This window comes from Epinephelus fuscoguttatus, linkage group LG9, assembly GCF_011397635.1.
Source record: "Epinephelus fuscoguttatus linkage group LG9, E.fuscoguttatus.final_Chr_v1".
NCBI lineage: Eukaryota > Metazoa > Chordata > Actinopteri > Perciformes > Serranidae > Epinephelus > Epinephelus fuscoguttatus.
The window spans coordinates 24859350-24873488 of record NC_064760.1 but is presented as its reverse complement, the minus strand read 5'-3'; the positions used below and the strand labels follow the sequence as shown (position 1 = coordinate 24873488).

General features: G+C 42.0%; 2 protein-coding genes across 4 annotated transcripts in view; both read right to left on the bottom strand.

Annotated features, from left to right (window-relative positions):
• The window catches only part of LOC125894208 (amyloid beta precursor protein binding family B member 2), a 57254-nt gene extending 54470 nt beyond the window's left edge, over positions 1 to 2784 (bottom strand). For 2 of the 3 annotated variants that reach the window (XM_049585464.1, XM_049585467.1), the window contains exon 1: positions 2460 to 2784. The gene's annotated coding sequence lies outside the window, so the exon portion shown is untranslated. Of the gene's footprint in view, positions 1 to 1896; positions 1944 to 2459 lie in introns of those variants that run through there. The other variant, XM_049585466.1, reaches the window with a different exon arrangement.
• A 1133-nt stretch (positions 2785 to 3917) lies between these two features.
• Positions 3918 to 13631, bottom strand: dele1 (DAP3 binding cell death enhancer 1). Its single transcript, XM_049586249.1, is given in 13 exon segments — positions 3918 to 4641; positions 4643 to 4814; positions 4985 to 5144; positions 5582 to 5674; positions 7097 to 7255; positions 7373 to 7515; positions 7698 to 7788; positions 7890 to 7972; positions 8100 to 8345; positions 8523 to 8667; positions 10537 to 10639; positions 11119 to 11254; positions 13376 to 13631. Coding segments are annotated over 13 exon segments (1632 nt in total). The 5' UTR covers positions 13407 to 13631; the 3' UTR covers positions 3918 to 4571.
• Between the last annotated feature and the right edge of the window lie 508 nt (positions 13632 to 14139).

Here is a 14139-nt window from a genome sequence, read left to right as displayed (position 1 = left end):
ATATGTGTTGTTAAATCATTTCCAGTATTCTATCTGTGCTTGTCTCTGACATCATCACAGATAGGTGACATCATCCAGTTGAGATGTTCAGTGCTGTGTAACTCATTAGCATTTCTCTGATGTTACCACTGAGCATAAAGCTGATAAAAAGCATCTTGCTCTTTGCTCTCTCTGGCTGCAGCTCAGCCGGTCTCTCAGAGCCTTTTATTGATACACAACGGTACAGATTCTTCTCCAGCCCCATGCTGCCTTTTTACACATAAGGTGTCACTGTTAAAGTGTTAAAAACTGCATCAAAGACATGGACCTGGACTGTATTCTCATGTTATCGGAAGTGAGTCAGACCCTCGATGTATTCGCTGAAAGCCGGGGCTGAGCAGTAAGCCAGTCTGTGGGGAGGAGAAGTGGCAGCCAGCTCCTGCTAACAAGCTAGCAGTGTCTCTTTTATCTCTGGGTGGATCAGCCCTGTGATGCAGAATACAGACAGATGGATGGATGGCAACAAAGACAGAGAATCACTGTGACCTTAAGACACGGCACATGTACGGGTTGCATCACTGTTGCCTCTGTTTTTGAATTATCTAATGTGTCTACAACCCTGTGGGAAGCTGGTACTAAACAACTGAACACTTCGACAGGTAGAAAAACATGCCCAGGCACGCAAGCATAATGTATAAACATCCTGTCACCCAATCATCAACACACACACACACACACACACACACACACACACACACACCTCAAACAGTGCTGCAGTCATCATCAGCCTTTTCTCAGAAACATGGAAAATACAAAGGCAGCAGATTTTAAAGCACGACAAGATCTTGGGAAAAGACAGAGGCAGGATTTTTGGAGCAGGCAGAATCCCTGGCCGGTGCACTTTGTTCATGCGGGGCCCCTATCCGCTGCCCTCTCCCTGGGTGGTTGTCGTGTTGTCCCTCTGTCACTGAGCCAGACAACGACAACAACCTGTTTGTGCTGAATCTGCATGCGCTCACACTCTAGGCCTGCGACTAGACACAAACACAGTGTCAACAGGTACGAACTACCTGCACTGAGCTGAGCAGCTTACGAAAACTTCTTCAAAATGAGGTGTCAAAAATGCATTGATAGCAGGCTAACAGCCTCAGACGCCTGGAGATGCAAGCTTTCCACCAGACACCTACAAACTGTGCCTTGAGCCACTGAAGCCGAAAATCACAGCAAATATGTTGCATGACTCAGAGGATGAATTACACATCCTGACACAACCCCCCCCAGAAACACAGACAAGAAGTAATAAGCAAACAGCATTTCAACTCCCTATTGTCCCTTTCTTCTATTCTTTTTTAAATATCCCTGTGTCTGAGTCGCAAACAAACTGGATCATCCTTTTCTTTCCTGTCTCCCCTGACAATGCAGCCAGATCTCCATTAGTTAAACAAAGTGGGGCGAAGAGAGGATGTGAGGGGGGAGTGGGGAGGAGAGAGGATGGTTATTAGAGAGGGAGAAAGCAAGGAGAATGACACAGCAGTTTGCAGGACAGCGGGGCGCAGTCAACACACAGAGGTAGTTTAACTGTTGTCTTCAATAAATCTGTTGTGCTCGCCAACAGCCGAGGTCATTCATGAGATGCACGAGATTTCAGCAGCTGGTCACGGGACAACAGCAAACTGCATATACTAATAAAACAACAGTGACTATCATCTTCCTTGTGCTTGTATTACAGTAAAATGTACAGTAATATATGAAAGAAAACAAACAGATATCATATAAATCATGTATGTTCCTACAGATTTACCAGAATTACAGCAATAAAACTTGTTGACAGACAAAATACAAGGTCCTCTCTATTTTTGGAGCAAGGTGGCCTAACAGGATCCTTATCAGCTCTGGTTGTTTACACTATCTGCTCACCTTGCATGCAGATTTACAGACGAGAGTGTATTCGCCTGAAGGTCACCCTAAAAACAAAGATGAGATTGGTATCATTTTATATCAATAGGATATTTTAGAGATCCATCATCAGATCATATGGAGATATAGACATAGATCCTGGCCTGTCAGGGGGAATCCATCCTTCATCAACTTACTCCCTGTAATGGCAGGCCTCTTTCCTCAACTCTGAACTGCACCCACTGCTTCACAAATGAAATGCAACAGATGAAAGCAGAGGCTGGGGTTGAAATGAACTTGAAAAAGTCGATGATGTCATGGGTGGAGTGCTCTCGCCCCTCTTTTCTTGCTGCCTGCTCAATAAAGTCGCTCACTGAGGTATCAGAAACTGCGTTAGACCGTCTTTAAATGCACCGTAACGCCGAGGATGCATAGGTGGAGTTGCCATTATCGCGGAAGCAAAGCTGTCGTGAACAGACGCAGTAAATCTCCAGCATCCAGCTCCTCTCTCTCTAGCCCCATCACCACCGCCGCACTGGGAGGGGAGCGCATCCCATCGAGAGCATCTATTTACATCTACTCACCGCTTCGGTCAGCCTCCGGGCTTCTGCGCCTCCACTCCCACGACGACACACACAAACACACAGACACGCAGTAGTGAGCAGGGCCGAGGTCGACAGCCGCTTTTAAGTGCCAGTCCGCCCGTAGCTGCAGCCGGCCGCCCGTATTGGATCACATCACATCATCTGCCCTCCCAGCCCGGCTCGGTGCTCGCTGGCGGCCAAGCTGCGCTTTCTCTCTGCGCCAGAGGATCCCGGAGCGGCGCGGCGCTGTGGAGCCCTCAGCCAAGCCGGCCAATCACGACCGAAGACGCAACACGCTCGGCGCACGGAGAAGACGCAACCATAATAAATCTGCCGGTGTTATTTTGCATCTCAGGTAATGAAATCACACATCATCGGGGTCTTACGTCATGCAGTTGTCTGAAGAAATATGAATGGTATATGTGGTACACCAGTGATCACATCTGCCCCTGAAACACAGTTTGAGTTCCCCTCAGATAAACAGTGTATCAAACTCAAAGTGGTCCTAAAATGTGTGATGTCACCATGAAGTTATTTCAATACAGAAGGCAAGTCCAGATTACAATTCAGATGAGTTAAAACTGAAGTTATTGTAAACAATACTCTCTGCTCCTTGGAATAGGGGAGACCAGGGACAAGTGTAACACTTTTGCTACTTCCCCAGCAAATAAAAATACATATTCACTGGAATAACCAATACACAATGTCAATGTGAGCAGCATGATGGTGCAGTGGTTAGCACTGTTGCATCACAGAAGGAGGGTTCCAGGTTCAAATCCACCAGCTGTGTGTGGAGCTTGCATGTTCTTCCTGTGTCAGTGTGGGTGTAGTCTGGCTTCCTCCCACAATCCAAAGACATGCACTTCAGGTTAACTGGTGACTCTACATTGCCCACAGGTGTTAATGTGACCATGAATGGTTGCCTGTGTCTATGTGTCAGTCTAATAAATGTCAATATATCAACTAGTGAAACTGTATATAAGTGGTTTTATGAATTAAATTGTCTACAGATAACACCTGTCAGTGGTTTTAATGTTTTGGCTGATCGGTGTTTATCCATTGTTGTATTTAAGGGCATCATAAAGAATGTGGTGACAGAGACATGTGCTTGTTTTTCTTAAGAGGCCAATATGTTTGAATTGTTGTTGTTTTATCGTGGATTTTTGTACTATATGTTCAATTTGTTGCATTTTAAATGTGTTTTGATTGGCTGCTACCTCCGCCAGGTCTCTCTTGTGAAAGAGATTTTCAACCTCAATGGGACTTCCTGGTTAAAAGATAGATAAATAAATTTAAAAAAAAAAAAAGATTTAAATAGTCACTTGTTCAAAAATATACATAATTAAACAATCAAATACTCAAAAAGATGAATCATTCCTGTTACTGTGACTATTTCTTTCTTCTTTCTTTTTTTAAAATGAGTTTTTTCCACACATGACAAAAAAGAGGGGATTTTTTCCCATGATTTTACTGAGCTTGTGCGTATAACAGTACAACATTGTTCTCATAGTGCATCATAATTCACTTTGGTATGTTTATAGTTCACAGGTTGAACTATCGCAAGGCATTTCTTCTTACTCCTCTCAAGTCTTTCTTTTACATACAGTAATGCTATTACTTAAAGTTAAAATATGACACTATTTAAAGGACTCTGTCAGTTTCAGAAGTGTGATACAAGTAATACAATTTTCATACACAAATATAACAAACCTTTTTTATGTGATTAATCCAACATTAGCAGGGAGAGAAACAGCTGAGATTCTCAACCCATCCAAAGGCATCCGGATCACATTTTGTTACTGACAGGAGAACATCTTTCACAGAAAACACTGTACTGAATAGAGACAGTAGTAGAAAAGCTTCCATATCTCATTCTATAATACTGTAAGACCTTGAGTCCAACAGCTCTTTCAGACTTATAAAAAAATCATTCAAATCATATTTAAATGTCCAAACACGCACACATAGTTGGCAAAGTATAAAATCTACTCTAGTCCAGACTTCACAATATGTACATACCTTACACACTTTTGACCTTTCTTCTCACATTCACGCTTTGAAATACATTCCTGTTTGACCTGTGCTGGCTCAGGATATCCTATATACCTATCCCTACAGTCCACTGGCAGGTTCCTCCCTCAGTGCTGCAGGGATAGAGGTGAAGAGGCGTGGTGGACAGCGCTGGCGGGACACACAGGCTCCCGGTGCTCCAGGAGTGAGGCAGGAGGGGAAGCGGGATGGGGCGACTGGTGGAGGGAGGGACATGACTGGCCAGAGAGGAGAGTGGCTGCTGGAGCCGCCGGTCGACTACGGAGAAACATGGAGCTGAACGGATGGAGCGCAGCAGTGTATCTTCTGGCGGAGAGGAGAGGAACACAGAAGAGAAATCAATTGCTCATTCTCACAGCTATTATCACAGCTGTCTTGGCTCATTAGAAGCTTGTCACATGCAGTGCAATCACTGACAAATGCACAAAACGCAATGACTAATACAAATGTGATATTTGCCATGTGAGCTTAGTTACCCTTACTGAATGTATCATTGGGAGACAGCAGTAAACTCTTGGCCTGCTTGTTGCCTGCTTGAGCGGCTCGTTTGTAGTATTCAACGGCTGTCCTCAGATTCTGCTGCACCCCAAAGCCGCTCTCGAAACACTGACCCAGGAAGAGCAGGGCAGTGTCGTCCTGCATGAACAAAAATGAGTATGTGATTTTGGCTATTTGATCTTCAAGAACAATCTTCTGTACAAGAACAAGTCGAGCAGAGAACTTAATGTTACAAACTGACACCAGGAACTTAAACAGACATTATGGGCAGAGGACTGAAGATGCCACTATCAAAACAAGCGCAACTGCTCTGTGTGACTCAACACTGAGACATTCAGCAGGCTGTAGCTCTAAAGTGATTTGTAGTGATAGTAATTGATGGTATTACTTCAACACAACTGCAGCAGAAAGTTACAAAAATGTATAAGTAAGGATGCTTTACAAATACACTGTGAGAGTCAAAAAGCAGGAGATGGGGGATACTCTGTTTCCTGATAAAGGGCAGTGGAGAGGTGGTGAAATCTTAGGGATACAGCCACAGATAAAACTCTAGAAGCATCTAGAAGGGCACTCACTCCGCTCTCTGCTGCCATCTTCAGGTACTGCACAGATCTGCTCCCATCTCTCACCGGCTCCTGAGTGTAAACCGAGGCGAGGCAGACCTGCGCCTGAAGAGGGAGAGAAACAGAGAGCTGGTTCACTTCTGTAAAGATACACCAGCGTCAAGTGATAAGCACACACACAGGAACCCAGCACAGCAGAAAGAAATAAGATGAATGGCTCCATGTTCAAATCAAATCTACTGGATTCATTGACTCCCACTAAATCACAGAGAGCAACACAACTGAAACGACTGCTCCATTAATCAAGTAGTCGATTGACTGTTTAAGAAATCCAGGTATCCCTCTTGCAAATGTTGTGGGAGAGAGTTCCAGAGGCGGGGGGCAGAGTGGATGAAGGCTCCAGAACCCATGGTAGACAAGTGAGCAGATGGTGATGTGAGTTGGAGTGCAGATGAAGAGCTAAGAGTATGGGTGGGTCCAGTGTTTCCCACACATTCATTCATTTGTGGCGCCCGCCATGATCAAAAAAATCTGCTGCCACAAATAGTTTTTCTACTTATGGAGCTGGACCGTTCATTAGGAGCGCTACCGGAATATATATACATTTAGTTATTTATAGCACCACACTGATGGAGCGCAGAGTGCACTTGGGGCGGAGATGGAGCAGCAAAGTGAAACTTAAGCATTCATTCTGCTGGGTCTTAAAGTTTGCATTTACTTGCAAGCACTGTGCTTTGAATGGTTTGACAGATCAATTACCCACCCCGCAAGTCACAAACTGCTGCTAAGGAAAGAAAAGATCTCATGGAGGGTTCCGCCTGTGCTGCGTTCACAGACCCACAAAAACCTATGAATTTAGAGAGGGGACACAGAATGATACAGAGGGACAAAGAGGTATTTAACATTTTTAAAAAAAGAAAGTTTGCTGTCAGGGTGTGTTGATATGAAGAAGCTCAGAAAGATACAAGGGGCTCGGTACTGAAGGGCCTTGAAGGTGAGAAACACAATCTTGAAACTGATGAGATATTTAACAGGAAGCCAGTGAAGTTTCTGAAGAACAGCGGTAAACTCTATGGAGAGAGTTCTACTAATGATGCGGGCAGCTGACTTCTGTACCAACTGCAGTTCATGCTGACACTTAAGAGGAAGACCAAAGAGGATAGACTTGCAGTAATCAATATGGGATGTAACCAAAGCGTGAATGAGAATAGGCAGGCAAAGACGATTAATGTTACGTAGATGAAAATCTGCTTTTACCTAAATTGAAGAGAAATCTTGATGAGCCAACATTTATTTTATTATTTACACCTGTGTCTTTCCTACTGTGACATGTCAAAATGTCTTCTGTGGAAGTTCTGTATAAAGATAAGATGTTAAAAATGGGTAAATGACTAAAATGAAGTGCAGTATAGCTGATAACATGGTAAAAGCAATGTAGAAAAGCAGTGTTAGAAAATTATCTTAAGTATTGCAGGTATTCTGTTAAAGAATTAGGAGGAGCTGATAAGTTTTTGTCATGATTATCACCTTGGTGAATCCAGCTGCAGCAGCCTCTTCCAGTAAACTGATGGCCGTGTTTAGCTCCTCTAAACTCTGGTGCCCCCTGCTGGTCAGGAGCAGCTTTGCATAGCGGTACTGAGCCTGTCTGTGACCCCCAGCTGCTGCCTGCCAGTAGTAATATAGAGCCTTGGAAAAATAAATACACACAAGAATCATCTCAACGCTGATTTCGAACATAAAAGAGTAACAATGTTCAGAATGATGAAGCACTCAAGAAAATTAAGTGTGAAGATGAATTCTCACCTTCTCTTTGTCCATGCTGACTCCTCTGCCTTTCTCATAGCACACACCGGTGTTGAACTGGGCCTTGCTGTAACCCTGCTTAGCTGCAGCAAGGAAGCATGTAAAAGCTTCCTCGTAGTTCTCACTCTTGGCACTTTCGAGACCTGCCACAAAGAGAGATGAAGATATAAGCTATGGGAAGAGGAAAACAAATATGGTTCATTATGCAAAAAAACCTTTAAGATTATAAAAAGTAGAACATTTAGTTAGGTTAAAGTGGACTGCCTTGAACAGGAATGAATGTGTGAAAATAATTTGGCATGTAACTGTGTCAATAAATTGTTACCAATGATGTTGAGGACAACAGGAATACTGGTTTCTCCCACATGTCTGAGATTCACTGCTGCTCCTGCCAGCTTCTCCTCATCTGACAAGTCCTGAAAACACAGAAGAGGATAAAAAACAAAACAAAATTTAATGCCAAGTCAGTCAGTCATTTGTAAGGATAAAGAAAATGAGTACTGCTGAAGACTTTCACCTTGTCTCTAGCATCTTTTGTCTGTGTGTCGCCTTGGTCGGCATCATTCTGCAGAGGACAGGATGCTGACAGAAGTGGTTCCTCTGTGATTTGGGCAAGAAAAAAAAAAAATTTTCTGCTCCCACAAACACAAGACTAAAATTAGAATTTTGACTCAAATTTCTGTTTAACAAATTCTCAACTATGACTACCACAGAGTAAAGGACAAACCGGGTACAGGAGAATCATGGTTCAGGAGTGCCCTCTGCTGGTCAGAGATGGAGCAGTTAGCAGTCAGATGGTCCTGCTCGCTGCTGCTGTGATCACTGGCATCACCTGAACAACTGCTACTGCTGCTGCTGCTGCTGCTGCTGCTGCTGATGCTCTGAGCCGGGGACTGATCTTGGTTCTGTCTCTCTTGCACCCCCTGCAGACACAACACACTCCTTCCTCTGGGCAGGACATCACGTCTGGACACTGGAAAACCCAAACACACGCACACACACACACACACACACACACACACACACACACACACACACACACACCAAAAAAGAAAACAGGAATCAGGATTCAAATCACACAAGATTAAAAGGAAAAAGGTAAGATGGTTAAATGCCATTGCTTAGTTACAATAACGCATTAAGCACTTACAGATCTCCAGCAAAATGCGGTAGCCACACTTATGTAAGGTTGAGGGTGTTGTCAGGGCCCCAGGGATTGGACTGGGCTCAGTGTTTGAGGAGAACTGGGAGTGGATCCTCCTGCAGATCTGCATGAACAGAGCTGCTGCAGCCCCCTGCGTAGACACATTAGCTCCACTGTCATCGCAGCATAAGAACATGAGATATGTACCACTACTCCTTGCACCGACATCATGGGAGTCCCCTTAAGTGTAGTGGATTACAATTGTAACATGCAAGTTTTCTCTTGCTACATGAATGTCATTATGTAGGTACAGTACAGCAGTAAACATCGCTGAGAAATATCAACAGGATTCATCCACTCTGCAGGGAACAGCAGCTGGAACACCAGTTTAGCACAAAGTAAAAATTAAGATCCGGGAGTATCATGGTTACCTAGATGTGTCTCTTCTTCATCAGTTAGCATACTTTTCACACGTTATGCATGCTACTTGTGGTCTGTAGGAAACACCAAAGCACGGGAACATCCAGCAGCTCATTTGTAACATGTGATACGTATTTAACTGCAAAGATTTGTGAGCACATTTTAATTACTTAACTTGTATATACACATTTATAACAGTGTAGACATTTAACTTGTAGACTGTGAAGCTAAATGAATTGGGGTGTTGCTATATTTTTGACCCTCCAGGGTTCAGTGCTCAGTTACTCACAAGCCTCCCCAAATTGCATGCTCTCTGTGTTCAGTCAGATGTCACTCATTGAACTCTAAATCAAATAAGGGCTGTATGGTATTTGTATAACTTCCATCAATTCAAATCGCTTACTATGCATGTGTAATCAGTGCAGCTGTCAGCAAGGAATATGCCAGCTGCTGCATCCCTTAAGTTTTAATATATCATAATGTTTTCTAGATAATATGATCACATACTTGGTATGAAATCAATGTAAAACAGCTGCGTTACAATCGTAGCCCACGCTGTTACAATTAAGATACACATGTGCTTCATTTGTAATATCAGACAGCGTCCACTTTTGGTCTGAAAATATTACATATGTGGGTGAAAAAAATCTCAGAGTAAAACGTTAAGATGTTACACTTATGGTGACTTTCTCCTACTGCACACAAGAAATAGCGAACCACATGCCATAGAGAGCAGAGAACAGTCTGTAGATTCTTTCCAAGCAAAACTCTACACACTATGAGCTCATCTTTAAGTAGAGGGGAGGAGCTCACCAGTTTGTGTGTTTGCATATCCACAAGAAACAGGCTATGCGGAGAGATTAATTATGAGGGAAATCAGACAACACATTTATATGCATGTAGTAACCTGCATGAGATTGTTTGCGATGAAAACCTGCAGACTGCTGGCTTACCATGACACATTATTGGGCACCCCTGCTGTATACTTTAATAGTAGTGATCAAGAGAGACCAATAAGACCACTACATGGGGGTAAGCAGTGTATATGAGCAGCTAAACATTATATCACGTGAAGAACGCCATCTCATATATAGCAAAAGGCCATTTGTGCCACATTGCCTGATAGATATTTGTTTAATGGTTGCATTTTCTTTTACTTGGTGTCATTAAGTTCTACAAGTAGTATCATTCCTTTATTTAGTTTAAACAAGGTTAAATACACAGCGCTCGGGGTGTTAAATAAGTGTGGAGATGAGACTAGTGACAAGCTCCGTGTGCAGCAAAGATTTTAGTTTTGGGGTGGACAAGTGTTGGCTGTTTGTTTTGTCATTAAAGTTAAAGTTGGTTATTGTGATCGCAGTTAGCTTTAAATTCATTTAATACTAATAGCTGTCAATTAGTGTATGAAAGCCAAACGATCATGTAATATTTGTGTAATCAGTTCAGGCTCTTTAAACCCTCAGTGAGCAGCCTCCTGACATCTTTCTTACAACAAAATGTAGACAAATCGTGAGCTATTGGCGTCTAGAAAGTAATACTGGACATATGATTATATATAGAAGGTCTTTTATATCAAAAAAGGTAACAATGGAAGTCATACCCATCCCACAGCATCTAGGGCTGTGTAACGTGGAAGCTCAGCGTAGCCAAACTGAAAGGTCCTCTGTTTCTTCCTCCTCTCTCCATCTTCCTCTTTCTGAGAGCTGCAAGAAAAACAGCACAAACAAAATATTACAATTATATTATGTTATGTTTCTGTTTCCAGTGTGTTGTACTAAGGCACCACAGAAACAAATACTCTGTTTGAGGGAGATGGCTTTGTTTCTGTGTCCTCAACCACCCCTGTTCATGCTAACAGCACATGCTGCTGGATGATGCAACCAGTTGAAAGGGGAGGCAGCATGAGTGCTCAGAGAGGAGAATGGGTTCAAAGAAGGGGTAAAGGAACAAGAAAGGAATGGGATGGGGGGGAGTCTCTGAGGTTTGACCTTAATTCAAAGGTTTTCTTTTCATCAGCTGATAATATGGCCAGTGGTTTGAGGGCAAAGAAGTCCTGAGATCACAGTGAGATGCTCAGTGCTTTTCTTTCCTATTTCTTCTTTCTTTCGAGGCTTTTCTCATAAGTCCTCGACAACGTCTACACAGTGAAGAAGAAAAAGGAGAAGCTGTGTGTGGAAAGTACCTGCCGTCAGAGGAGTGTCGGGAGGTGGAGAGGACAGCTGAGTTGTTGATGACCTCAACCTCCCCCAGTCCCTGAGACTGCCCCTGGTTCTGGGGCAGCCGCAGGGGGTTGTTGTTGCCATGGCATCGATGTAGAACTGAGAAGTGAAGGGAATAAGGAGACAGCAGAAATGAGACATTAATGTCCAGTGTTTAAATTTCAGGGAAGAATACAAGGTTCCTCAGAGCTACCTGACATACAGTACATAGTCTGTCATTTCCTAATATATTTCTAGGAAATTTCCTGGAAAGAATAATGTATAATATGATAATAACTAATGGGGAAAAAAGAAACAAAGATCTGAGACCTTTATTTCAGTTTGGTTGCGTTGATGGTTTTTAAGCAGTTGTTGATTTCCAAAGTATATTTTCAACTTATTTGGTTATCACTGGAAACTCTATCAATGTTAAACTGTATTCTTAACTGCTAATTATTATTATTATTTTTTTTTTTTACATTTTTGCATGTTTGTGTAGCTGACCTGCTGTGCACTAACAAAAAGACTCTCTAGATAAGACACTAGAACTAATTAGAATTAATTGACTGGGATAAAACTCTGCCTCACTTTTGCCTAAAACAAGTACAAAGTTACAAAGTCATTTTCAGGAACCTTTCAACAAATTTTCAAACACTAATTACTTATCTCTAGGACATGACAGGAGACTACGGGACATAAAAAGTGGTAGCAAAACATGTGCAGCGACACTTCCGTAGTATCAAAGTCCTGCAATATCATCTGATTAACAAAGACCACATTGTTTTTATCTCATGCTAATGCATTTTACAGAGGTGGTAAGAACCCAAATTATGTGATCTCTTTGGTTAACTTGTGCACACTGACTTGCATGAAACAAAATGTTATTATTTTAAAGAGCGACAAGGCGTTATAATGACAGGGGTACAATGCAATACTATTTTTTTTTTTAAGTTTCCCAAAGTATATGTGCACAAAGACAAATACAGGGATCAGTAAAACACAAATATAAGATATACAAATCAGTAAGGTACTGTTCATTACTTAAAAGGAGAGAGGGGGTCGGTGCAAAAAGGGGGAGGCATGTCAAATCAAGCACTGGGGAGAGACTTGTGTTTTTTATTTTGGCTTAGGGGAGGGGCATACAAACTTAAACAGCTGTATTTTGTATTAATTTTACAGCAGATTATTAAAAGGAAACAGTCTGGAAGGTGTATTTTCTTGAAGAACTGCCAAAAATCACACTATTAATCACAGCCAGAAACTTTGAAAACATAAATTAGTGTTGGATTTTCAAATTTCCAACAGTGCTAGAACACATAATGTGCAGTGAATGTTTCTGTCAGAAAAAAATCATTACCAAATCTGAGCTTAAAATAGTGATGTTTCATCAAAATCACTTTATTCTACATTTCAATTCAAAATTTGGCCAAAAATAAATCTTTTGCACTAACTAACCAGCATGCACATCATGAGTGAAAAATCAAGGCTCTTTTCAACTCTAGGATTAATAAGTAATTTATGGTGGAGCAGGGGTCATGCATTCTCCACCTGTCACTCAGGTACACTCAAGGAACAATATTTGTAGCTTCAAGGAGGGTAAAGAAAATAAAGTCACACCCCTCCTCTGATAAGTAAAGAACAGTCCCTAATAACTAATAGGTTAGTCAATCCATGGCAGGCAAACACAGGTATTTAAAAATAGAAATCCAGACACTGGTGTAAGAATAAGGGTGAGGATGAATAGTTATGAAATTTCCAGACAAAGCATTTAAAACACATTTCTCCAACAAAACATCCTGTATGTGTGTGTACATGCCACGTGCGCAGGTGTTTCATGCAGGTAGCGTTGTTGACACTTGACTAACGGTGTCATGTATGTGAGTGTATGTTTGTGTGTACAAGAGCATTATTGTTTAGCTATAAACAGCCTCTGGACATGTTTATCGAAAGGTCTAGAAACCGGCTGTGACTGGAGCTCAGTGACAGGAGTTCAGTTACAGGAGCTCAGCTCACTGACTGACCAAAACAAACCGGGTGACGGTGTCAGTTACAACAATACGGTAAAACTAGATAAAGTAGTTTCCTATTTTGAATGAATTGACTTTACTAGTGATTAGCTAACCAGCTAACGTTAGGCTACATGGGAATAATAATATATAGCGTTTATTTCTTCATTTAACGTTAAGCGATCCAACACGGCACTGTGTGAAAAGGGGGATGTGCCCCCGACATTTGTCTCACCTCTTCCAACAAAACCTTGAACTCTCCACATGGTTCGTGTCTTACAGGAGCTTTATCTCAGGAGTCTCCGGCGAGGCATGTTTAATGTCTGTTTGAGTCCGTCTGTCGCCATTAATAACGACAGCGGCCGTTACTCGTTCTACTGACTCCGGCGGCGGGTGAGTGAAATCAGTCACGAGATCTGTCGGAAGAGCACCAACCCGGAAGTGCCTCCTATGACGCAACAGAGAAAGTTTGAGAGGGTTGTTAACAGCGTCACAGCGCCACCATGCGGGGCAATGGGGAGTAACAGCCTTATAGAAGACCAGTGTGTGCCAAGGCTGTTGGGAGGAGTAGCTACAGTAAGTAAATAAAGATTATAATGAGGCCTGTATATAAAAATAACCAACAAACAAAACGAATATGTGCCCTTAATATATTTCTGAATCGTGGCACAGGAGAAGAAAACAACTTACCATTGTTCAGAGGGGCAGATAGACAGCAGGCCCTTGCAACTGATTCAAACTGACACCTTGACTGGAAATATTCCTGTGTTCAAAGATGAATGGCTGAAAAAAAGGATAATATTAATATAAAAATTATGCCATTTGCTATACTGTATATGTCCTCAAAAAGGCAAACCCATCTGCATCATGGTTTTCTTTTCTTTCTTTCTTTCTTTCTTTTTTTTAAATAGTAAGTAGCTATCTAAAACAATTATATGCTTTATCTAAGCAGAAAATCTATAAATATACTATAAAACTATTCAATTAAATTATTACTTT